The sequence below is a fragment of the Cuculus canorus genome, chromosome 17 (assembly GCF_017976375.1).
Source record: "Cuculus canorus isolate bCucCan1 chromosome 17, bCucCan1.pri, whole genome shotgun sequence".
Taxonomy (NCBI): Eukaryota; Metazoa; Chordata; class Aves; order Cuculiformes; family Cuculidae; genus Cuculus; species Cuculus canorus.
The window spans coordinates 8,634,847-8,657,996 of record NC_071417.1 but is presented as its reverse complement, the minus strand read 5'-3'; the positions used below and the strand labels follow the sequence as shown (position 1 = coordinate 8,657,996).

Genomic DNA, 23,150 nt, shown 5'->3' with positions numbered 1-23,150 from the left:
GGGCCCTCTTCAGTGAAAAGCTCTTTGGAACAGGCTGTGCTGGGCTGTTGGCTTTGGGGCGTTACTTTTGCACAGCAATTGCTATTTGTCTGATGTTTTCACATTTATAAAAGGTAAATTGATCTTTAGAACCTTTGCGAACAGATACTGTCTGACTTCGAAGTGAATTACTTAGTATTTTAATCTGTACCAATCAAATATCAGTTTTCGGTTGTTTGTGGTATTTTCGACGTTAATCTAGCAACATTTTCAGCTGTAAATCAGCACATAATCAGCACTGACCCTCTAAACCTTTCCGTATTCACTAGTGTGTTTTGAAACCCCAGCAAAGAGTTGGTGTCCCTCCTTTAATTTTACAGTCTTTACTCTGTCTCTGCTTTGATCAGGAGTAAGATAAGATTGCCTACTGTAAAGTTTTTGCTACTGAGAGAGAAAATGGTACTTGAAGTGAGTATTTTCTTTAAAAGCTTTTCCTGCTGGAGACTGTAATATTGTAAAACATGGAAGATTTTGGACATTCAAATCCAGGTTGGATGGGCCGTGGGCAGCCTGATCTAGTGAGATGTGTCCCTGCCCATGGCAGGAGAGTTGGAACTGGATGATCTTTAAGGTCCCTTCCAACCCAAACTATTCTGACTCTATGATTTCAGAAGGTTTTTATTTGATTAACTAGATTAAGAAGCACGCTTTCTCTGTATTGCACATTAAAATATTAGCGTGACCTGTCAGGTGCGGATGTTTGTTGTGATTTGCCAGTGTGAGAAGTCTGAGAGAGAGCTCTCAGTGCTTTTGCTTTCATGTGTATCTGGTGATTTTCCATAAGGCTAGGGATAAAAAAAAAAATTACAATCCAAACCAAACTTTTTGATCACTCCAGAAATCACTGGGACAAGATCTCATTTTGTGCAATTTGAGTCTGTAGCAGAACAAACAGGTATATTACTTAGAATCATAGTATAGTTTGGGTTGGTAAGGACCTCAAAACCCATCCAGTTCCAACCACCTGCAATGGGCAGGAATATCCCACTAGATCAGGCTGCCCAAGGCCCATCCAGCCTGGCCTGGGATACCTCCAGGGATGGGGCAGCCACCACTGCTCTGGGCAACCTGGGCCAGGGCCTCCCCACCCTCATTGTGAAGAATTTCCTGTGTTTATGAGCTCTTTTAGGGGCCTTGAAGTGTTTCTTAGGCGCCTTCATTACTGTACGCTGTCTTTCTGGAAGAAAATATTGAAAGGGTAATTGTGACATCCATGATATTAAATATATATAAAAAAATTAAATGTTAAGGGAAAAGTGCAGCTGTGCTTTTTGTCACTTTGTGTTGGTGTTACAGCTGAAGGCTGCTAAGGAGATATTTATCAGTTCTCTCTATTTTTATTCAGGAGAAACCGGAGATGTCAGGGTTAGTTGTCAAGGTTTGTGTTATTTAATCTGTTTTGGGGAGCTAAGATATTTTATTCATTAAGTAGACATGCGTGAAGAAGCTGTAGCTCTTAATTAAAAAATATTATAATGGAAATCCATTTTTAAAGCAAATATTTTGAGCTATTGATAACTTGCATCTCTTCTGCTGTGTATTTGTTTTACTCCTACACAGTGGTGGAGTTGTTGGACACTCGGTGCTAGCTGTCTGCTAGGTACCTGCTAGATTCCTCTTCTGGTCTTTGAACAGGATGTTCATCATTATGATGGGTCAGAGAGTTGTCGAAAGAAATCTTCCCAATATTTTTGAAGCACAGCATAGTCTGTGGTCTGCCTGACTGTGTGAAGTGATGACTGGCCTCCAACAAGTCCGTGTCCTGTGCTCAGGGGGTTAAGTCACAGCACTGAGTTTCAGAAAAGTAATCTTTGTGTCTGGCAAAATGTTTTTTTCAGTAGGTTGTGTTAGATACAAGTGGAGTTCTGCCCAGTAATTCAACCTTGAGCTCCCTTTTTAATTTGAGTTGTAATAGAGAAGAGCAAGCTTATCAAACCTGGATCGTTTGCACTCTTGATGAGGTATGCTGTATGGCTATGGAATACTGCAGCTCGCTTTTGGTTGGAGTTTTCTTTAAACACTGAAATGGGGATTACTGAGAAACACGTTCCTAGGGACGACTATGCATGGACTTTTTGATGACAGAAGATGGGCTAACGAGTTACTGAGAAATATTGCTGCAACTGGCCCAACTAGCAAAAAAACCCCGAAATTAAAAAAAGAGGGAGGCTGAGAGTGTAGATAGAGTGTTGCAGATTGTTGCATAAAGCCTCTAGGAGTCTTTAGGATGACTGTTCAAGAATCCAGGATTTCCTGGCTGGTGTGATAACACAGTCTGGTTTTGGTCAAATAAATCGATCTTTCTTTGAGAGCGGAAAGAACAGAACTTTAACACCACTCTGTCTGGTTTGCTGTCAGTAAATTGTTTCTTCAGACTAGAAATGGGTTCTTTGTTGGGAGAAATTTCTCTGAAGCTTGTGGGTTTCTGTGTCCAGCACTCTAGCCATCCTTCTTCAGATTGCAGATGGTGTGAGAAATAACCTGTATGATGTACAACTGAGCATTTGCCAGTGCTAGGGGAGAAAAGATTTTTCTGCAGCCCCTGCCAGGACTGCCTGAGGTCCCTCTGGCTGTAGCCTGTGCTTTCTTTCCCCTAGACTGCTAGTAATACTTTTTCAGGGCTGGGTGTTTACCATCCATTTGGTGTCAGCACTGACCCCTCTTGCTGCCTCTTCCATCAGCCTGGAATCCAAACTTACTGAGTTGCTTTTAATCATATTTTCAGTTCCATGCTGTGTTTTGGTTCTCAGGCCCCTTTGGTCAAACACTCATATAAGTGTAAAGCGGAACACTGTGCACTGATCACCACACGCATTGTGGTCGCCTGCAGTTCAGCAGCTGAAATTCAGAGACTGAATCAGCTCTCCATGTTCCGTGTCATCACTTCCTTCTGTGGTCTACCATGTACCTTCCTCCTAGCTGCTATCTTTTAATCATCTTTAATTGGTTCATTATCATAATGAGGTATTCAAGTGCCAGCCTTTCAGTGACTGTGCGCTATATTTATTATATTTGAGTATTTTCCAGCGTACGTGGGGTATTCATCATCTCTTTTTCCAGCTGGTGAGGAGCTTTGCTGCAGCTGATACAAGACATCTTTAGGTCTGACTTGCATAAGAAGCCCTTTAAGTGCAGCTCAATAATCTGTTATCCAGCTGCTTGCATTGGTCACGCTATCGAGCTGGTCAGCATACCAGGTATACAGCCACAGGAGTGAGGTTTCCTGTTCCTTTGTCATGCCCTTTGTCCAGTAACCAGCTTGTTTTTTTGTCTTGCTCATGGATACAGCCGCTAGTGGAGCTCTCTCAGTTGGTTCTGTTCCTGTCCTTAGCCATCCCCAAGTTGTGAGCAATTCTTGCTCTGCCGCAGGATGTTTTGTGGGGTGCCCCAGTTTTGATGATGTAATTTTGTTTTTGATATATTTGAGGCTACTGTTGGAGCACGCTGATAAATGATGATCTGTGTCACAGGTAGGATCAGGTGACATAAGCCATCTGGGTGAGTGGAGGCCAGATATCTTGCAGTAGGGGCAGAGCTGGCAGGAGATGGGAACCCGGATCTGTTCCAGGATAGGTGCTGAAGGAAAAATAGGAGCCCTGGCAGATTGCGGATGGGTGCTGCAGTACCTGTGGAGAGAGGAGGGCTGGGGTCAGCATGTGAACTGTGGGTGCAGGTTTTAGCACCGTGATCAGGAACCAGCTGTGATGTTGGTGGCTGCTTCTGCTGAGCCACCTTCAGAATGGTCCTGGCTGGTTTTGACGGTTGGTGAAGGACCTGGCTCAGAGCGCTGAGCCTCCTGCTGTGTTGCTGTGTTGTCAGTTCAAGTCCCCGGGTCTTGATGAAGAGCTGTGATTGACTAAAAATCTGAAGTTTGTTTTGACAAGATCATAGTTGCTCTCTTTGAAGAGTGGTTTTGATACCTCTTTATCGGGTGACTCCAAAGGAAGTTGCAGCTGGAATAATAACCATGCTGCTGTGGCATGTCACTGCGACAGCATTTTGGTGGGTGACAAAAGGAAACATTAATCATCAACCTGCGTGCCACGAGTCCTGGTTATCCCTGCTTTAAGGCTCTCTGTGTTGCTTCCCATCGTGTGTGCTGCCTAGGGATTTCCTACAGTGTCTGCTGCTGTTCTATTACAGGATTTACTTCTGATGCCGGGGCAATCCCATTTCAGGCACGCATTTTTTTCCAAAGACTTAAAAATCCCTCGCACCCAGGAAGTGTCTGAGGTCCATCTGCTGTGTCCATGTCAGCAGCTAAACCTGCCTTTCAGATCATGAGTAAATGAAGCCCTGTTACAGGGGAAAAAATCTATTCAGAAAGGCATTTTCCAACTCCTGAATGCTGCTGTACAAGAGGAATTCTAATTTTGTGTCATTGCTAAGAGCAAGAAAACAAAACAAACCCGATGGAGGAAGCCCGTTCCCTGAGAGAACGCGAGGGAGTGCTATTCAGCCGTGGGAGGCTGCTTGCTCTCGCACAGCTTCCAAGCTTGCGCAAGGGAAACCGTGTGGAATCCAAGACAGTTTGTGATAGTTTGGTGTGCTATTAAGTTTAATTTACCATAAAATGCTTTTATGAAATAGTGCATTCTAGGTTAACTCGGAGCAGTAAGCTTTGCATTCAGTAAGATGTAACCATTTGTAGACCTGGCAATTATTTGGTCGTGACTGTGTTGTTCTGGGCTCAGAGTGGCTGGAGCTGGGGAACAGACTGCCCCTGCACCCCTGCCCTTCTATTTGAGACTGAAGTAGCGAGTGCGCTCCTCATAGGAGACTAAATTGGGTTGTAAAACCTTATTTCTACATACAAAAAAGAGGTAACTTCACTGCCTCTCCACTAATATTTTGATCTAAAGTTGTTTTGACTTGGTTCCTGCTCTCCCAAGCTGTTGTCCATGTCGCTAATGCTGGGAGGCAGCCAAGTTCCCACTATTGTTCCTGTTCTTTCAGCAGTTGTGAGTTGTTCATACAGCCACCGCATGTTTACTGTACTGAAAGGAAATGGCATTTTAGAGAGCAGCTTGAGCATGGTGAAAGTAGTCCTTTGTAGTGGCCTTTCCTCAAGTTATGACAGGACTTTGCTGCAGTGCAAAGCTTCTCTTCAGATTTACCTTAAGTTGCTTTTAAAGCCTGGAAGGAGCTCGGAAAAAATGTGGTATTTAGTTTAGTGTTTCATAATTAAAGGTTAATATCTACCTGCTGCACTAAGGAAGGCACTATGGAGTATTTGCTGACCACAGTACATGTTTGGCAAGTTTGGATTACTGGGGTTGGAGGCTGTAGGTGTTGAATAAGACTGAAGTTACTTCTGGTTTTGTTCCTTAATTCAACAGTGCTTCCCAGGTCAGGACAGGAAATACAGAAAATCAAGTTGAGAACACAGAAGGAATATCCGCACATCAGCCTTTTAGCTCCACAGAGTTCCAGACATAGCAGGAAATAATGCTCTTAATCTTAAAAATGCAAACGAAAGCCACACCTGTAACAACAAACCAGATAAGTGATATGAGATACAGCCTTCTGTAGAGTCACAGGGGTGTTCTTGTACCACACCACCGCTCTGGGCTCCAGTAGAGCGTGTTGACCGGGTGTAGCTGGGCACTGACCACATCCCGGGGGCCTTGGAAGCACCGGGTGGTTGTGCAGCACTCTCCCATCGGGTGATGTGGGGCTGATGCGCTGTGCGTGGCCAAGCTATCGGCAGGAGGAGGCAGTAGGAGCAGAGTCCAAGAAATAATGGAACCATGCATGCACACCATACATGCCATTGCTTATTCCATAAAAATGATATGTTGCAAGGTAAAATGAGTGAAGGATGTGTTGTATAAACTTACACTTGATATTTATTCTACTTCTTGCAATGGAGAAGTGGCTGATGTAAATGAAAAATGCATGGAATAGTGTAGAGAGAAAACAGAAAGCATAGCCTGGCACTTGGCGCTTCCCAGCTGTGCAGCGGGAAGGTGGTTCAGACAGTTATTTGGCAGCATGGGGTTGTGCTGAGAACAGCCCAGATGATTTTAAGATGCAGTTTTACCTTCTTGTTACTGCTCTTTGAAGAAGGAAATCCCTTGCACGAAAAAGTACGCTCTTCCTTCAGATTGTTCTCTTGATTCCAAATTCCGAAAGCCAGGTTTGAACTTTCAGTAGCTGGAGGTGACCTGAGCACCCTCTGCGAGAAGAAGGAATAACATCAAGTTTCTCCAGGCATTCAGTAATAAAGTTCTGTATTTTATCTCTTTGACAGCGATGACAGAAATGCGCTAGTTAAGAATAGTAAACTTGGCATTTACTGCCTGAATTAAGAGAGCAGCGTGCTTTGCACCAAATCTGACTCTTCAGAGCACATACCGTTCCCCAGCACAGCGCGCAGTCTGTCTGTCTGTCACTTCTTGAAGTTGGGCTGCATGTGTTTGCTGCATTTGGAATTGCTGGTGCTGCCTGGCGCTGGGAGCACACCGAGACAGCCCCGACTTTAGGTGCAGCGTTACCAGGCAACACAAAAACTTGTGAGATTGGAGGAGACATTTTCTGACTGCTAGAACCTGCTTAATAAAGGTAGTGTGTGGGGGCCAAATCCTGCTTCCCTGAAGGCTCAGCTGGGCACAAGAAAAGAGTTCTGGTGGCCTAAGGGGATTCCTGCTGTTACAGAGTGGGGATGACAAACCCCATCCAGCCTACGGACTGGGGCTGGCTGACGATGGAGAGTGAGCTCTGGCTGGGCTATAAGGCTGCAAAACTGCTCAGACTGCGTTTAATGAGATGGATCAGAGTTTCATGGGAAATTTTTAAGGAGTTGGAGTGAAATCAGCAAATCTGGTATCATCCCAGAAGTTGAGTTTTGATGCCTTTGCAGAAGGGTGCTGGTGGGGAGGGGTTTGGGCGACTGTTTGTATGCGGATCTGAAATGACAGTAAAACTTTGTCAGTTGATGAGAAGGAAATGCTTTGAGTGTCTCCTCATATCGGATTGTCCTTTCTTGTTTGTATGTAATTTGACCTACTCTTACAGGAGCAAGAGGTTTCCCAACCCCTCTTCCTCCCATTATCTTTTTGAGCAGGAATAGTGTGTTCTCATGCTTGTTTTCTTTCACTCACTTCCCTTCACTTCCCTTCTTTGCCTTGTGATAAGTGTAGCAGTTGGAGGTATTTGAGGCCACGTTCTGTCTTCAGGAAGTCTCTGCTAAAGATGTTTTGCAGTTACCTGTGCTTAATGTGTAGAGTCCATTGGATCAAGTGCTGGAGAAAGAACAGTTCCCATATAGGACTTAATGTGAGAGCCCTGGTTGTGATTTTGTATCCCTGGTGCGAGGGAACCTTTGCAGGCAGAAGCTTTAGCCCTCTGGCTGCCTGGCATGCTGGGGACATTCCCTAATGGAAGATTGGGACCTCAGGGAGAATTGAATCAGTCGTGCGTTGCCATCGCGTATTTGATCCAAACAACAGAACTGCTTCTGAGAATGCTCGGGCACGTTTGCAGGGAGCATGTGGTGCTCAGCCTGCTTTGTATTTGTTTACATGCTCATATTTTCATTTCACTGTGCAAATAGCTGCCTTCCCTTACGGATGAGTTTCACACTGTTTCTTGTTGACATTGGATATCTCCCCTACTGTCAGATTAGCTCCTGGTTTTCCATAGCATCTTTCTTAGGTGATACAGAAGCCAATGCTTAGTTTGGTGCTAAGCTTGCAGGTCATTTGTTTGTGGTTTTTAGTCCGCATTGGAGGAATATCCTGTATTTGTATGGTAGTGGTTTATCAACCAAAACCCACCTTCATCCTGGATTTTTATTGGTATAAATGGAAAACAACTAAGAATCCATCTTTTGCCTGGCTTGGTCCTTTTGACGTAAACAAATGTAAAGAGAACGTTTTTAGTACTTTCCAGAATCTTTGTGCTGTAGGAATTTCCTGTTTCTGTTTTTCAGTTTTCCCTCCTCCATTGAGATGGAAGGGAAGTGCTGAATGATTGTGTCCGTGGGCTTTCAAACAACACAGTGTATTTTTAGCTTGCTCTCTCAGTTCTAACATTGGTAGCTTTGTTTTATACTGAAACAATTCAAGGTACAAAATGGTGCATGTCTGGGATGTTTAATTGGACCGCTCTTAAGTCCAAGAGAAACAGAGTTTGGGGGACAAGGACTTTCAGGAGGACTGTTTTGGCACTCCAGTTGTTGCCATTATTGCTGGGGATTGTTTTTTGAACCATTTAAATTTAAAACATAGATTAAAAGCTATATTTCACAATTGCCTTTGTTTATAGATCTTTATTAATCTTGGCATAATTAAATACTGCTGTAAACGTGCGTGGAATTTTGTACGGAGGGAAGGGTGGCTGACTTTCTACTTTGATTACAAAAGAAAAGAGGAAACTGCACTTTTTCACTGATGCCATAAAAAATGAGCATGGTAGAACAATGGCAAAATCGTTTTGGCAGGAATAAACGCGTATGTGGAGTGTGCAGTCATGAAAATTACTATTGCATTGTGTTTTATCACAACTGTAGTTCTGTAAGGAAAACAAAGAATACAGATTTACATATTTTATTCTTCTCATCTGCTTTCTCTAATATTGGTTAATTTAGAGGAAAGCACAGCTTTCAAGTGCATTTGAGGCTTAAGACTCTGTGCTCTGCTTTCTCCTGTTCTTACCCCTTCTGTTATATATTTTTTTTTAATATAAATCTGTAAGAAGTGTAAGTATTGCACTGAAATGTGACTGTGCTTCAATGAGAACATAAGGTACAGGACTTTATCTTACTGAAGTGATCCTGCTGTGGGGTTTGGTTTATTTGTTATTATTGCCATGTACAGGATCTTGAAGGAACAGTTAGAAAAATCTACCCTGAAAGGTTCCTAATCTAAAGAATGGATGTGAGCCCTGTGATACCATAAAATGTTGGGCAGGGCAGCGGTAGCAGCAAGGGGGATGTGGATGAGAGCAGAGTGTGCTGGGGACTGAGTGTTCCTAGGAAGAAGAGTCGGGCTGTGGGGTGGACTTGCAGGCAGATCAGATGTTTGGTATCTGACCTTCTCTAGCAAACATTGCAAAACTTGATAAAAAGCTTCATTTTATGTACGCTAATGTTGTTCTTGCGTGAGAGGGGAAAAGATGATGTCCCAGCAAAATTCCTAATCTTTGGCTTGTTTGAAGTGTGTGGGTGTCTGTGTGTTTCAAATTCATGGATCAGAGTGGGTCACTGTTTTTAAAGGACTGAAGAAGAAAAGATATTAGAAGTGGTAGCACTTTGTATATGAGAATGGTTTGGAGCCTTGCACACGGGAGTTTAATCAGCTACACACTGAACATTTGAACAGTTTTATGCTGTTCTCATAGTGTTGTTGATCAATTCTCATTGTCTGCTCCAGAGAATGTTTTATTTGTCAGAAGACGAGGGCGAGACGAGAATCCACGTCCAGGTGTAAGCTTCAGCTTTAATGAATTACCACTCGGTGGGTATGAGATGTTTACCCCTTTAATGTTCTGGCCACCTTGTTGGAGTTAGAGGGTCAAGGACCTCCCTCATACTCACTTCTGAATCCTCTAATTCTCTTCTAGCTGCCCATTTTAACCTGTGCTTCCTGAGCACCAGGTGTGTTTTTCTGCTTGTTTTCATGCTTCTAACTGCAAGTCATCCTTACTGCAGATGGATATGTTCAGAGTCAGCAGGCTGGCGTACCTACAGTCAAGACAAACCACGTAAACTAGGGTGAATAAATTGTCCATCGTGCTCCCCAGGCAGGTGATAAGCTGCTTGCACAGACCTTTGCAGGATGTAAGTTTGGTTTCCTATGGGGAAAAAGGGAGACAGGACTTGGACTGCAGGTGAGGAAGGAGGCTCTGTCTTATGCCAACTCTGTTATCAGCCCTGAGCTTTGGCTCGGTTTGGCGGCAGCGTTCATCCAGCGCCAGGCTCAAGGAACAGTGTGTCTGCTTTCCCTCCACACATGGATCTGGGAATGCTTGTACCTGTTCCTTTCCCTGACTGGGAACGTTCCAGTGATGCTGGAAGACAACAGTTGTACCCGGGGAGTGTGGGGTTTTTGTTGTTCTTACATATTTTTGATTTTACTGCCAATTTTGTCCTCCCTGTATGCTAACCAAGTCTCCTTCTGTGCAAGATGGGGAGAAAGGATTTATTTCTTGCTTTGCCTTTCCTTGTTCCTTTTTGTTGTTCTCTTTTAGCTGACATTCAAGAAGATATGTGCAAAGTGTCGGAGCTGTTTGTTTGTGAAACCTTGGCAAAGCATGTTCATTTATATCGGGAAGTGACAAAACCCGTGCCATAGTTCTGCAGGGAAGCTGCTAATTACCTCCCTGAAGCCTCTTGCTGTGGCAGAGCAATGTTCTTGTTGCTTTTCTGCCCCTGCACAGGGGGACTCTACCGTGTTTGCCATAAAACAGGATTATTTTTATAATGCTTTTTGTGCTTTGAGAGGATTGTCAGGTTAGCACAGAGCAAGGCAGGAGAATAAAGCCTTCCCCTACGCCCCGTGCTTGGGAGTTAGGCTGTTGTGGATCATCATTTTCTCTGTTCCATGGGTGTTTCAACTAGAGTAGGCAGGATAGCATGATGGTAGTCAGGAGAGTTTGGCTGTTATTTATCAAATAAAAGTAGTAATATCTTAGGTGGACCTAAAGAATAAGGTAGTCATGGAATAAAGATGTGCAACATGCGGGCGGTATCACTTCTGTTTTCAGCAGCTGCTCTCAAAGGGATTCAATCTGTGAGAGTGTGCGCTGCTGCCATTCTGTTATGTTTCAGGGCAGGAGATGAGACCATGATCAGAATTTATCCTAATGAGCCATGGGCCCTGTGGACACTTGTGTGGCGGGCAATGTGATGTCTTCACAGGACACGGATTAGTTGCCTGGTGAGGGTTGTCCTGAAGCAAATTTGACTGGATAATAAAGAAAGAATTCTTGTGTCCTGTTCCAGATCAGATGAGACTCAAATTTCAGAGGCAAATTTACATTGGCCTTTTTGCAGTTATGGTGCATGAATTTCAGGAAATCTCATTTTGCTCTTCAATCTGGAGGACTAAATTAAAGTACTTGTCTGCAAAGCCACTGGCACTGAATTTCAAAATGTAATTGTTTCCCACGATCAAAATGCATTACTTCAAGAAATCAGCATTTCTCTGAGGTTGTTATTGCCTCTGTAAAAATAAAGCTTTTCTAAAACAACCATAGGCTGCGTTGATGAGATACTTTATGAGGGACTTTGGCATCTTTCTTTAAAAGTCTCTTGTGTTAATGTGTGCTTGTGTAAGCTTCCGAAACATTGCTCGAGAACCTGTTGCTGCAGCAGTCTCTCTGTGCTCGCTCATTTGTGAGGCCTCTGAGGGCATTTAAAATAGACTAATTTAAGGGAAGAATTCTAGAAATTTCAGTCTCTTTTGTAGTTGGCTCTGTATGAGGGGAGAACCTTTAATGTCAATGCCTATGCAAGTCATCTCAAATTCTGAATAAGGATAAATTCAAACTGTATACGTGAGCTTAATTTGCTCAGTTTGGTTAGGAAACTGAAGTAGGAAGAGAAAACAAATATTTAGTGTAAATATTGAGATACCCAGTGTTCCAGGTTGCAGGAGATTTCACAGTGTACAGGCACTGTACAAAGTCCTCGTGCTAAAAACTCCATCCATTCCACTCTTGGTTTTTTTTCTCTTCCATTTCTTTTGACTGCAGACTGAGTGTGGTTATTGTGGCATCTGAATGAATTGTATTTATTGTACAGCCATGAAAACAAAACTGAACAAACCCCCCCCCACCAAAACCCAAGCCCAGATAAAAAAGCTAATCTCTTTTGTCTTTGGCTGTGTTAAGTTTCATGGGGAATCTCAGATTTAAGGGATGGGAGAGTTAGGTACAGCAAATGGGGACAAAGGAGTAGGAACCAAACCTCTTTGGTTGGCATAGAGTCCATGTCATGTTGGTTATATTGTGATGGTATCTCTGATACTTGTGAAAATCAGCAGGGAAGCAAGGCCTGTGTTGTCTCCGAGTCTTTATGCAGCGGTGTTAGTTTTTTTTGGAACCTGTGGCATAAATTTATTCCATTACAGGCACACGCGGTAGCTTGGTCACAACTCATGGTGCCCAGTGTGTTGGAAGCAGATGGGGAAGGTAGATCTGAAAGATGCTGAGCTGTAGACAAGGTGCCCAGCCTGCTGCAAGGATCGTCTGGACCGCAGGCTTCGACGCGACTGCTGTGGTGTGAATCGTATTGAGCCCTCTCCTATTCTCTGTAGGGAATACAGAGGCAAAATTAAGGAGCACATAAAAAAGCTAAGTTGTTTTGTAGTGTCTGAGGAAGCCAAGGCGTAATTGAGTCTGGAGCCATGCAACTAAGCTCAGCACAGTGCTGCGTCTTTAAATAGTCTGTAATGTCAAACACAACAGGTTAAATTAAGTTCTCTTACTAATGAAACTGAAAGAGAGGGGATGTGGAATGTAAGAGCAGAACAGCCTTACAAGGGCAGGCTTTGCTCTGCAGTGGCTGCTGAAGACCGAGTGTAATTGAGATGGACAAACAGAGAAGCCTGAGATGGAATTGAAGCTGTCATGATCTTTGCAAGTACTCGATCCTGATATTTGTATGTGGGATGATGACTTGCAGAAAACACTTAAGAAATGCATGAATTATTAATAATTGCTAACTCAAGTGGAGTGTTGGGGAATGAGGTGGGTAAACATCAGGAGAACAGTCTTCTGACTGAGGGTTCCACAAAGCAGAGACATCATTTTCGCAGTTAGTTTAAACTAATGTATGTCCCACCTTCTTTGCTGACACAGGATCATTGAGGGATCCAGTCTAGGTGAAAATTAATCCTCAGTATCCTTTTGGTACCTTGATTGCCTTCCTAGTTCCATGCATGCTCGTGCTGCTGGAAGAGGTGGTGGTGGGAGGACCCAGCTGTTGCTAAAGACCCTGTGGACTCGAATGGCTCCTGTTCCTTATGAGGCTGTAGGTTCTGCCTGTGTCTCATGATGTGTGCATTATGTGCTGGGCTACATGTAGGCCTGTCTTTTAATTTGACCTTCCAGTCCCATATAGTCATTAGCATAATCAGGGGTATTTGATAATGGGTAAAACTCAAAATGAGCTGAAAGAAGCTTTTCGAGAACATAATGTAACCACAGAATTTTGGTTCCTACTGAATGAGGGGAAAACCAGGGATTGTTACTTCTTTGCAGGGTTGTATTTTTCGAGTTGTAGGTGGAATAAAAGTATCCAGCGATGTTTGAATAACGAGGTCCCACTTGCTACTGCGATAATTAGTAATGCAGTACTGGTTAGCAATGTGTGCGCTCTGTTTTCTGAAACTGCAGACCCTTGACAGCTCCAGAGTGGCTGCAGCATGAGATAATCACTAGTGTTTTTCAAGGGCTGAAGTTCCTCTTGTGTTGTTCTTGTTCAGAAGCAAGCACTTGCTCAGCCAGAAAGACTGCTGGACTGAAGGGAGACAGTTAGAGAGCATCTACAGGGTTTTGAGCAATGTTCTGTGGGCTAATGGTTATAAAGAAGTACATGGATTCACCAGAGGAGAAGTAAATAGAGCCTGTGTGTAACCCACATGCTGTTACTTAATTAAAATACAGTTGCGAGCTTTTTCCAGCTGGGAAATTTGTGTGGAGTGCTATAGAGCATCATCTTCTGGGGAGCTTTAGAAAAGAAAGAGAGAGAACGAGTTACTGTGCTTCCCAGGCTTTCTCGGGGCATTGTGTGAACACCCACAGGCAGGAGACCTTGTCTGAGGCAGCATGGTCTTTGAAATTGGTGTTGTTGTATGGCCAGTGTAGTCCTTAATCTACTGAGGAGTTGATATGCATCTTTCAAGATGATTTTTGATAGTGATTTGTGGTTTTCATACAGGTGAAATGTCAACTTGAATCAGAAAAGTCCCAAAACATGGCTTGTTACTCAGTTTCTTACAGCTTTTCTCTGTCCTTTAGACATTTCAAGTGTTCCTGGGTGTTGGTTGGATGATGTAATGGGGTTCTCTGAGCGTTTCTTAAATAAAAGAGTAGAATTGTGACTCTATGCAGTGTCCAGTGAGAGGGATTTTTGAGGACAATTCTTCTATGTAACTACACATTTTCTTAACACCGAGCCCATTTTTTCTGGACCCCGTGTATTTTTAGATGGATTTTCTGAGGGAAACTAAGTTTGATTGTGCAGTCTGTCAGTCTCCCGGCAGCTGCTGATATGGAGCTCGGGTAGGAGAACATGCAGTCACTTACTGCATTTCAGCTGAAGGGGTGGAAAAATTCTCCACCATTTGAATTTGGTGAAGGCGCATGTGATTTTCTTCTAAAATGTTTTACCATGATGTTAATTGAAGTGTAAATCTAAGCAATAGTGTAGATGCTGAGTGTACTTAACTACCTCGCAGTATGTTCACGTGGTAGCCAGAAGATGCTAAATTTAGTATTGCAGATAGAATCAAACGAGCAAGTAGTTTAATGAACTTCTGAGGGTGAAAATGGTAAATTGGGGATAACATCTCACTCTTTTTAGGGGCAACCTAATAGAAAAATAGAATATGTTCTCTAGTGAATTTTCAGCTCCTTCAAGTCACGTATGCATGTGAAGTTCTTGCAGCGAGCTGTACTTACGCACGTCCCCCCTGTTCTGTGAAAGGTGATATACCAGAAGGTTGGTTAAAATTCAGTTCTGCTCTGTTCATCCTGTTATGGTGAAGGCACTGCTGACTCGTGTGACAGCCACCATCCAGAGTGCTCTGATGCTATTTCGGGGGGCAGCAACTCAAAGCCTGAAACCATCTAAACTGGCAGAGTAGCTGGTGAGGAATCTCTGTGCTGCAACAGGCACAGAGCTGCACTTGCAAATGTACAGAGGTGTGGAATGCAGCGCTTAGATTAAGCAGCATAAAAATGTGTAGAAAGTCTTTAATTCCAACCTTGGTTGCAAGATCTCCGTCCTTCGTGAAGCATTGTACTTACCTCTATCAGAATAACTTCTTTAGTTTTTATGTTAACTTAGAGATATAAGAAACGCCCAACTCTGTAGCCCTTTAAAAGGAAATGAGCAATGTCAGGAAAGTCGTATGAGGAACGACAGAGGGAACCGGGGTTGTTTAGTCTGGGGAAGAGGAGGCTGAGGGGAGACCTCATCGCTCTCTGCAGATCCCTGAAAGGAGTTTGTAGGAAGATGAGTGTTGGTCTCTTCTCCCAAGTAACAAGTGATAGGACAAGAGGAAATGGCCTCAAGTTACACCAGGGGGGCTTAGATGAAACACTAGGGAAAATTTCTTTACTGAAAGAGTGGTGAAGCATTGGCAGAGGCTGCCCAGGGCAGTGGTGGAGCCTCCATCCCTGGAGGGGTTATAAATACATGTAGCTGTGACACTTCAGGACATGGTTTAGCAGGGAGGGTAGTGCTGGTCTGACAGTTGGACTGGATGAGCTTAGAGGTCTTTTCCAAGCTATTGGTTCTGTGATTCTATGAAAAAAGGTTTTTCTCAGTTGGCTGGATTCCCTTTTAACACTGAGCTTTCTTTATTAGACTGCTACTTTGAGAATGTTCAAAACAAATGTAAGGTATTCAGAAACAATAAGATATGGAAACCTGCGTTTTGGCACTGAAGTTTTTCTTGGAGGTAAGTTACAGGTTGGTGAAGTTCAACTCTTAAAAACAGTGCTTGAAAGGCAAGACACCTCATTTCTTCAGAGCATGTTTTACTTATATGCACGTTTCTAAGTAACTTTTCTGATACAATAAAACTTTACGCGGGAGCCATTTCATAAAATACCACCTGGAAATTATTCATTCCATTAAATCTCTTCCTGAAGGGTTTAGGGGAGGAGGCGATGATGCAAGACCATGGGACTTTGTGTGGCAAATTAAGCAACAGCAACAAAAATCCCTTGAATAAACAGAAAGTGAGCAGCTTTCAACATGCCTTTCTTACCTTCCTACCGGTGTCTGCCCTCATTCTGAACTAGTCACGTCTTGATTTTGGACACTACTGATTTTTATTGATTTAAAACCTCAGCTTTATTTCTGCTGTCCTCCTCCATGGGCTGTGTCCAGGAATTCCATGGCAGGTGGCATCTGACTGCCCGGTGCTACTGGCTGTTATCTGTGGGATCCTCTTGTTACCCTGACCCGTTCCAGCCTTTGTGGTGACTGTCCCGACCCTGTGGTCTCCCGGCTGTTGGGGAGGGAGCAGGATTAGGGACTGTCAGCGAACCGTTGCTTACAACAGTTGTTAAAAGTGTGTGAAAGTGGAAAAAAACCTGCTTGAAATGGTCAGACCTGTTCAGCTTTGTTCTGAGCTTCTGGTTTAATCATTATCTTGCAGCGATATTGTAGTCACCAACTTGAAAGTGTCTTGTTTGAGTTTGGAAATCATGTAATAACACAGTAATAGATGCTGGTGCTGCCCGAGTGCGCCCTCAGACAGCGAGAACGGGGGGTGGGTTTATCCTAACCTGCCCCCCTCTGGATAGGAAGCCTGTTGGTGTAAAACATTCCCTGGCAGACGTGTTGCTGTTGTTTTCCCAAGGAAGGGTTAAAATCCGTAAGTACACGTGACATAGGCAAACTATGAATCATTCCAATAGATCTGTGCGCCTCCTGCTTAGGCAGCAAGCAGATGCTGTTCCCTTGGTTGCCATGGGAACCCTGCCTGTACTATAATAAAGCCCAGCCCAGATCCTTCCTTAGGCAGAGCTCTGCGGCTATTTCACCTAGCTCATTGTTTCCGAAGAGGCAAGGCAGGGTCAAGGAGGAGAGAATAGGATACTGGAGGCAGTGGCAGCTTTCTTCAGCGTGTAACCTCTCGTGCCTGGTTCAGGGACGGTTGGGAGCACGGCAGACCTTGCTGTGTGAGCTCGCAAACAGCTGTGAGATCCAGCGGCTTTCAGATTCCATAAGGAGAGGAACTGGCGTGTGCAGCGGCTTTAACAGGCGTGCGGAAAGTCTCTGTGCTGGCTACTGGTACGGCGTTTGGCCATTCCCAGCTGCATTCCTCCGTTATGAAGCCCCCCTTGAAGCAGAGGAGCTGATGTCATTCAGAAGATCTTTTGGCAGCTCCGAGCAGCCGGCAAGTCCAGTCTTGACGGCAGCAGGCTGGACGCGGTTCCCCTTCAGCTTCACCGTGCCTCGAGAGCTTGTGGGCTGCGCTTCTGGAGGGGGAAACCTTGTGGAATGGTTCTGAAGACGGACAGACTGGTGAGGAGGGGATTCTGCCGCTGCTGATCCCTTCCTGCAGAGTTTTGGGGGAAGGAAATAATTTGGATTTATTGTTTAGAAGACCTAATTATTTTGCTGCTAAATGGATTGCACAGAAGCATCAGAACTTTGTTTAATGTGCTGTTACCTGAAGAGCTGCCGAGCCAGAAGAATACAATATTTTTTATCCTTTTGATATTTACAGTTAAACAAAAACTTGGCTTAAAAAGGGAGTTGCTTTTCCACCTCTGAAATGAGACAGTGAGAGACTAATTCTGTACTTGTTAATGGACTGATTTCAAGTGACTGTATCAGGATTTAAACCTTGATTTCTCTCTTTAACATGGCTGAATTAAACATGTTTTGATGGAACTCTGGATATCTGATTGTAAGTAGGAAAAGTCTTTTATTTTTTCCTACTTGACAAATACCGATCTCCAACCTCCCATATCTTTTGTTATTTAAATACAGAAATATGCTGGTGGTTACAGTGTAAGTGCTATTTACCTTAGCTGAAATATTTTGTAAGTGGAATCTGTTTTGTGAAATAAGATCAGGGCTGTTAAGGAGGATATATTTTACAGTTATTGCTACTGAATATTGATTTCTCATCTCTGCTGGAAAAATGGATTACCTTGGAGACAAACTGACAGTGGCACAAACTCACATGACCCAGTGGATGGGTACAGTGCGGAGATCCTTACAGGAAGCACTAAATTTAGTCACTACTGCGGTTGCTCATGAACGGACTAGCGGGGAAGGTGGAAGCAGGACTCCCTTCAAGCGAACCTCCTCCTTCAGGCACTTTGCATCCCGGAGCAGAGAGTCCTTCCGAAGGTTTTCAGTGCGGAGTCAGCAGAGGTTTTCCTCTTTGAGGAAGAGGCAGACCAGTTCAGAGCCACCTGAGCTTGTAAGCTATGCGCCTTTTTGAGACTCTTGAGGTAGAGAATACAATGCAAACCCCTTGATTTTATCTAATAACAAACCCTCTATCCTGTCTGCTTTCCAATTTAAAAATAATGCCCCCAAACACTTGCAGGGAGTGGTGTCTGCCTGTCTACTCCCAGCTGGTTTCTTTCTGCAGCACAGGTGGGTATTTTCATTTGCCAGTGAGCACAGTAAATCGAGGTTTTTGGAATGGAAAAAAATGTCATTGATCTTTTTTAAAGCAACAGAGAAAGGTAGGACAAATATTTGTCTAAAACTAGAAGAGGAAAGTTGTTCTGAAACTGCACTTGGGTCAGTCACGTCAAACACCACAGGTCAGCAGGACTTTGCACATCAACGTTGGTAATTTGGCAGTAAAGAATGCCTGAAACTCAATTTGTAAAAAGAGTCAAGCACTCTTGCTCTGCAGGCAATGGTAAATGATCATTATTATCTTCTTTTATTGAGAAGGAGGTGTGTTTTCTCAGTGTAATTGGTATTTTGTCATGCAGTTGAAGTTGTATGACCTGCATGACTTGGGAGGGATGTAGTGGGGCAAAGGCAGGGTGTAATTTCATGGGTTCACTGCAACTGTGCACCATGCAGAGGCCCTCCCTGCTTCTGCTTTCCCATTAAATACCTTTCCTAATCTCTAGGTTTGTTTTTTTTTTTTTAGGTAGTCTGTATTAAATGGCAAAGAGGTAGAGGAAGTGCCAATTGTGTCAAGAGAAGTCTCTTTCCCAGGTGGAAGAGGTGGGGGCTCTTGCATCAGGGCTGGGGGCTGCCATGCTCCTCGCAACCATTATTCCACAGCAATTGTTTTGAGTTGCAGCAAATACTGCAGAGTCACAAGGGTTTTTGGTTATAGTGTGTTAAATGATAAATGAATCTGTTTGATTTCATGGAGAAGAGCCTGAACTGTTGATTTGAGTTGTACTCGAAACTGATAATTTCAGAATATCACCACGGGAAGTGTGTGTACTGTGGCTGACTAGAATGGAATCGAGACCAAAGCCTCCATACCTTGGGTAAATCCTGAGCAGCTTCCTCTCTGAACTGGCTAAAATGTTTCAGTTTGTGGGATTTTGGTTGTTTTTCCTTTGAGCCAAGTGGTTGTAGCATTGTGAGGTGTAAATGCACAAAGTTCTGCTGTGGCCTCATGGGGATTTGTTCACTGAATGATGGAAGGTAGAGTTGCATTCCTTGGGCAGGTGTGGTGTTTGAGTATGGGCTATTTCCAGGGCGTTTTATCAGTTATGGTTACAGCATTTTTGTCCTAGCTTGCTATTCGTCTCCTGTTTGGCTGTAGTGGAAAAGAAAATATTGTCGAGTGAGCACAAGAATGAAGAGATAAATATTTGGTAACCACTGTTACAGTGTTAGGGTGGTGAAGTTCTCTTGGTCGCTTTTTTTAAGCTGGTGTCTTAAATTGATTAGAACCATCTGAATTAAAAACTTGTTTAAAAGAAGTGAGGACTGCAACAAGGAAATGTGGAACCCGCAGAGGGCAACTGTCCTACTTTCCTTATACTACACTGCTTACAGAGCAGAAATGGTGAGATGCAGGGTGACCTTTCCAGTTAATTCACTGGCGACAGCCACCGGAGATGCTGTTCCTCAGATTCAGCTGGAATTCTGCATGGGCTTGGCTTTAGGCATGAATTTGGTTTCACTTGCACCCAACTCTTGTGCTCAAAGTTAAGGTCTTGGCACTTGTGAAAGTTTGGGCCATTGGCTTGTGCAGAACAACTTCAAACGGGGACGTTGAGCTGTGATTGTTTTAGCTGGCTGGAGCAGGATCCTGGTTTGACTCAGTCCTGACGGTTTTCTATAAAGAACCTACGGAATTAGTATAAAGCCTGTAATTCATCATTAACTGATTTGTTTGCTTTAGGGATGCATGGTAGAGCAGTTGCTCCATGTTGAGGCTTTTTAGCGATGCAGATTTTAAGCAAGGACCGGCCGGGCTCGCTGGCTCCTGACCCCCCTCCTGCTGCGTGCCTGCCATGGCGAGAGCTGGTGGTGTTCAGCTCTTTGCTGTCACTGGTGGCTGAGAACTTAGTGTTGTACAAGAGCAGGAAACCTGTCAAAACTCAAGTCAACCAGCACACTTTAAGATATCTTGGGTAAACTTGCGCTGAAGTTGAAGATAGTGGGGGTGTAAAAGTGCATTCCGCTGCATTGATAGAATCATAGAATAGTTAGGGTTGGAAGGGACCTTAAAGATCATCTAGTTCCCTTGGCAACCTGTTCCAGTCCCTCACCACTCTCAAGGTGAAGAAATTCTTCCTCATGTCCAGTCTAAATCTGCCCCTCTCCAGTTTATACCTGTTCCCTCTCATCCTATCACCGCAAGCCTTTATGAATAGTCCCTCTCCAGCTTTCTTGTAGGTGATGATGGTGTCCATTTGTCCTCTCTCTTGATTTGGGTTACACCTCGATGAATAACTGGTTAACACAGGGCAATCTGGTTCTGAACCTAGAGAAAGAACAGCCATGTTTGTAAGAATTCCTTAAAAGCCAAGCCAAGCAAGGGATAAAATGAGCCTGAGAGCTAGCGCTAATTTATCTTGTAGTTCTTAGACCAACACTTCATCAGTCAGAACTTAAGATGTGCAAATTATCAAGAGGATCGCAGGAAGAATTGTTATTTTTAGTAGTTTCTCTGGTAAATTCCGCACTGGACGGTTGGGAAAAAGACTTTTAAAATTATTAGAAATTTTCTGGTTTTTGCTCCCATTAATTTCTTGATTGAAATGGAACACACTGTCATTTGTCCTGCCTTCATTCATGGCACAACCCCTATGCACACTGTTTTTCTCATCAGCTGCTGTTTCCCAGCAAGCTTTTCCTTCCTTGCTCCCTTTTGCCTTGTGCTCTGTTCCTGAGCCTTATCTTCCCAGCTCGTCATTTCTCCTTTTTGTTTCCACTGACACTGAATCTAATTGCTCTGAGAGTATTTTCTACAAATAGATGTAATGTAGTGTTCTCATATTTAATTTAAGGAAAAAAGGTGTCACCAGGGGCTGAGGAAACCCGCTGGCTGCAGCACCCGGGCATGATGGGGCCCTGCTGTTGCAGGTCCGTGCACTGAAAAACATACACACATGATGTCAGAACCGATTTACATGGCATTATTGTTCTGGCATATTAATATCAGACCTGGGAATCTGTAGCTAAGCTCTCAGAAGTCTTTACTTTCTGGTGAAGCTTTTTAAATTAAAGTTGTTTTTTCTCCCACACATTTTTATTGAGACTTTTTCCATTTTTTGTCTCATCATCAGCTCTGTCTGTTGTGATAGAACCATGAAATGGTTGGGGTTGGAAGGGACCTCAAAGCCCATCCAGTTCCACCTCCTGCCATGGACAGGGACACCTCCCACTGGATCAGGTTGCTCAAGTCCCCATCCAACCTTGTCCTCCAGGGAGGAGAGCAGAAGTGCTTTCAATAAGAATTGTCTCGGTTTTAATCATAGTAATATCAGTCATGTTTCTAATGTAGGTGTCGCGTCTGGTTTCACAGCCAGCATTAGTTCTGAGTCTCCAAATTTGTTGCCCTGCAATACAAACAGAGTGGTGGTTCAGTTCCTTAGCTGTCCCATCACATCGCTAAAAAAGCGTGGTACCTCATTTCTTTCTAACTTTAACTGCTTTTAGACTGCTGGCGTGAACAACAAGGCTGCGGGAAGCCTCGGAGGTATTCAGGATTCTTTGGGAGATGATTTTGAAATAGAACAGAAGTGATTGATTCTGGGACCCCAAGGTCTGTCTGCAAACATTTGTCACTTCTGGTGAACATCTTTCAGCAAACTGCTTGTAGAAAGAAATTAATACAAGTTGGCATTTTTATCCTGAGCTCAGCTGTTTTTATATAGACTCTACAACAAACAGCTGCTGAACTATTTTGCCCCAATATTCACCAAAAGCACAATGCATTGCTCTCTAAATATTTTTTTTTTATCCCATCAGTGAATGGATTTTTATCTTTAAAATTCCAGAGAGCTGTTATGGTGGTGTGAAGCATGTTTGCAGAAAGCACGCTTTCAAAATGGGTTGTTTGTCTTGTTTTAGGGGGAGGACTAAAGCTGTTCAGTTTAATTAATGAAGATACAAGGGCCAATACTGGAACAGTTCATGCTTTTTCATTCTTAATAACTTTTCTTTGGTTTAACAGGCCATGAACGTAGCTGGCAGAGTAAATCTGGGCCATAAAACTGTAGTGATGGGTATTTAGTAGACTGCCTTTGTTCGTCCCATGTTATTTTGATGGGAATAATCACTTAGACAACTTTACTCTGTGATTTTATTTGGGCTGGCTGCAAGGAGCTGATTTTTACTGTGTTCTTAGACCATAAGAAAAGACCATAAATATATGTAGAGCTGGACATTTTGTGCTCATTCACCTTATTTTGATTTTTTTTTTTAAAGCACAGAGCGATAGCAGTTTTCAGAGGGAAATAAACTGCATTAAACAAAACCTTCCTGAACACAAATCAATGCTGGCAACCCATTTTTATTGAAATTTTATACCATTGTGATTGTTTCAGGAAATACTGGTGGTGTTCATTGGCCTTTGTGCATTTTGACTGCCCTCTTCTCAAACGTCATCTAAATTGTCTAAGATTTTTGTTTAAACGAGCCGTGTGAGGTTCCCAAAGTCTGCCTGTTTGTTATTCACTTGTCAAGAAATCCTATCGCTTTCTGTACATCTTTAAATCCAGACTTTAAGCTAAAGAGCCTTTTTTTTTCCCTAGGAATGTTTGTTTGAAGTTTAGCTTGTGTCTTATGTGGAAAAACAGTAACTGTGCGGAAGACCTGTGAAATAAAGTATTTCAAGTAGGAGGTGTTGATTTCAAGCAAGTAGCTTTTCAAAACCAGCAAATATATTCCCTTCTTGGCATAACAGTGTAAAATTGTCATGTTCTGGCTTGTAGCTTGCAATGTTGAAGATGAGAGATCCTGTTCAGCTCCTAGT

General features: G+C 43.3%; 1 protein-coding gene across 4 annotated transcripts in view; it reads left to right on the top strand.

Moving 5' to 3' along the window:
• KIAA1671 (KIAA1671 ortholog) overlaps positions 1-23,150 on the top strand; it is a 79,890-nt gene that overhangs the window by 37,184 nt on the left and 19,556 nt on the right. Inside the window, exon 1 of one of the 4 annotated variants that reach the window (XM_054082085.1) lies at positions 17,643-18,158. The exons of the other annotated variants lie outside the window; for them this stretch is intronic. Coding sequence (XP_053938060.1) covers positions 17,874-18,158 — 285 coding nt within the window. The 5' untranslated portion in view covers positions 17,643-17,873. Of the gene's footprint in view, positions 1-17,642; positions 18,159-23,150 lie in introns of those variants that run through there. 4 annotated transcript variants of the gene reach the window in all.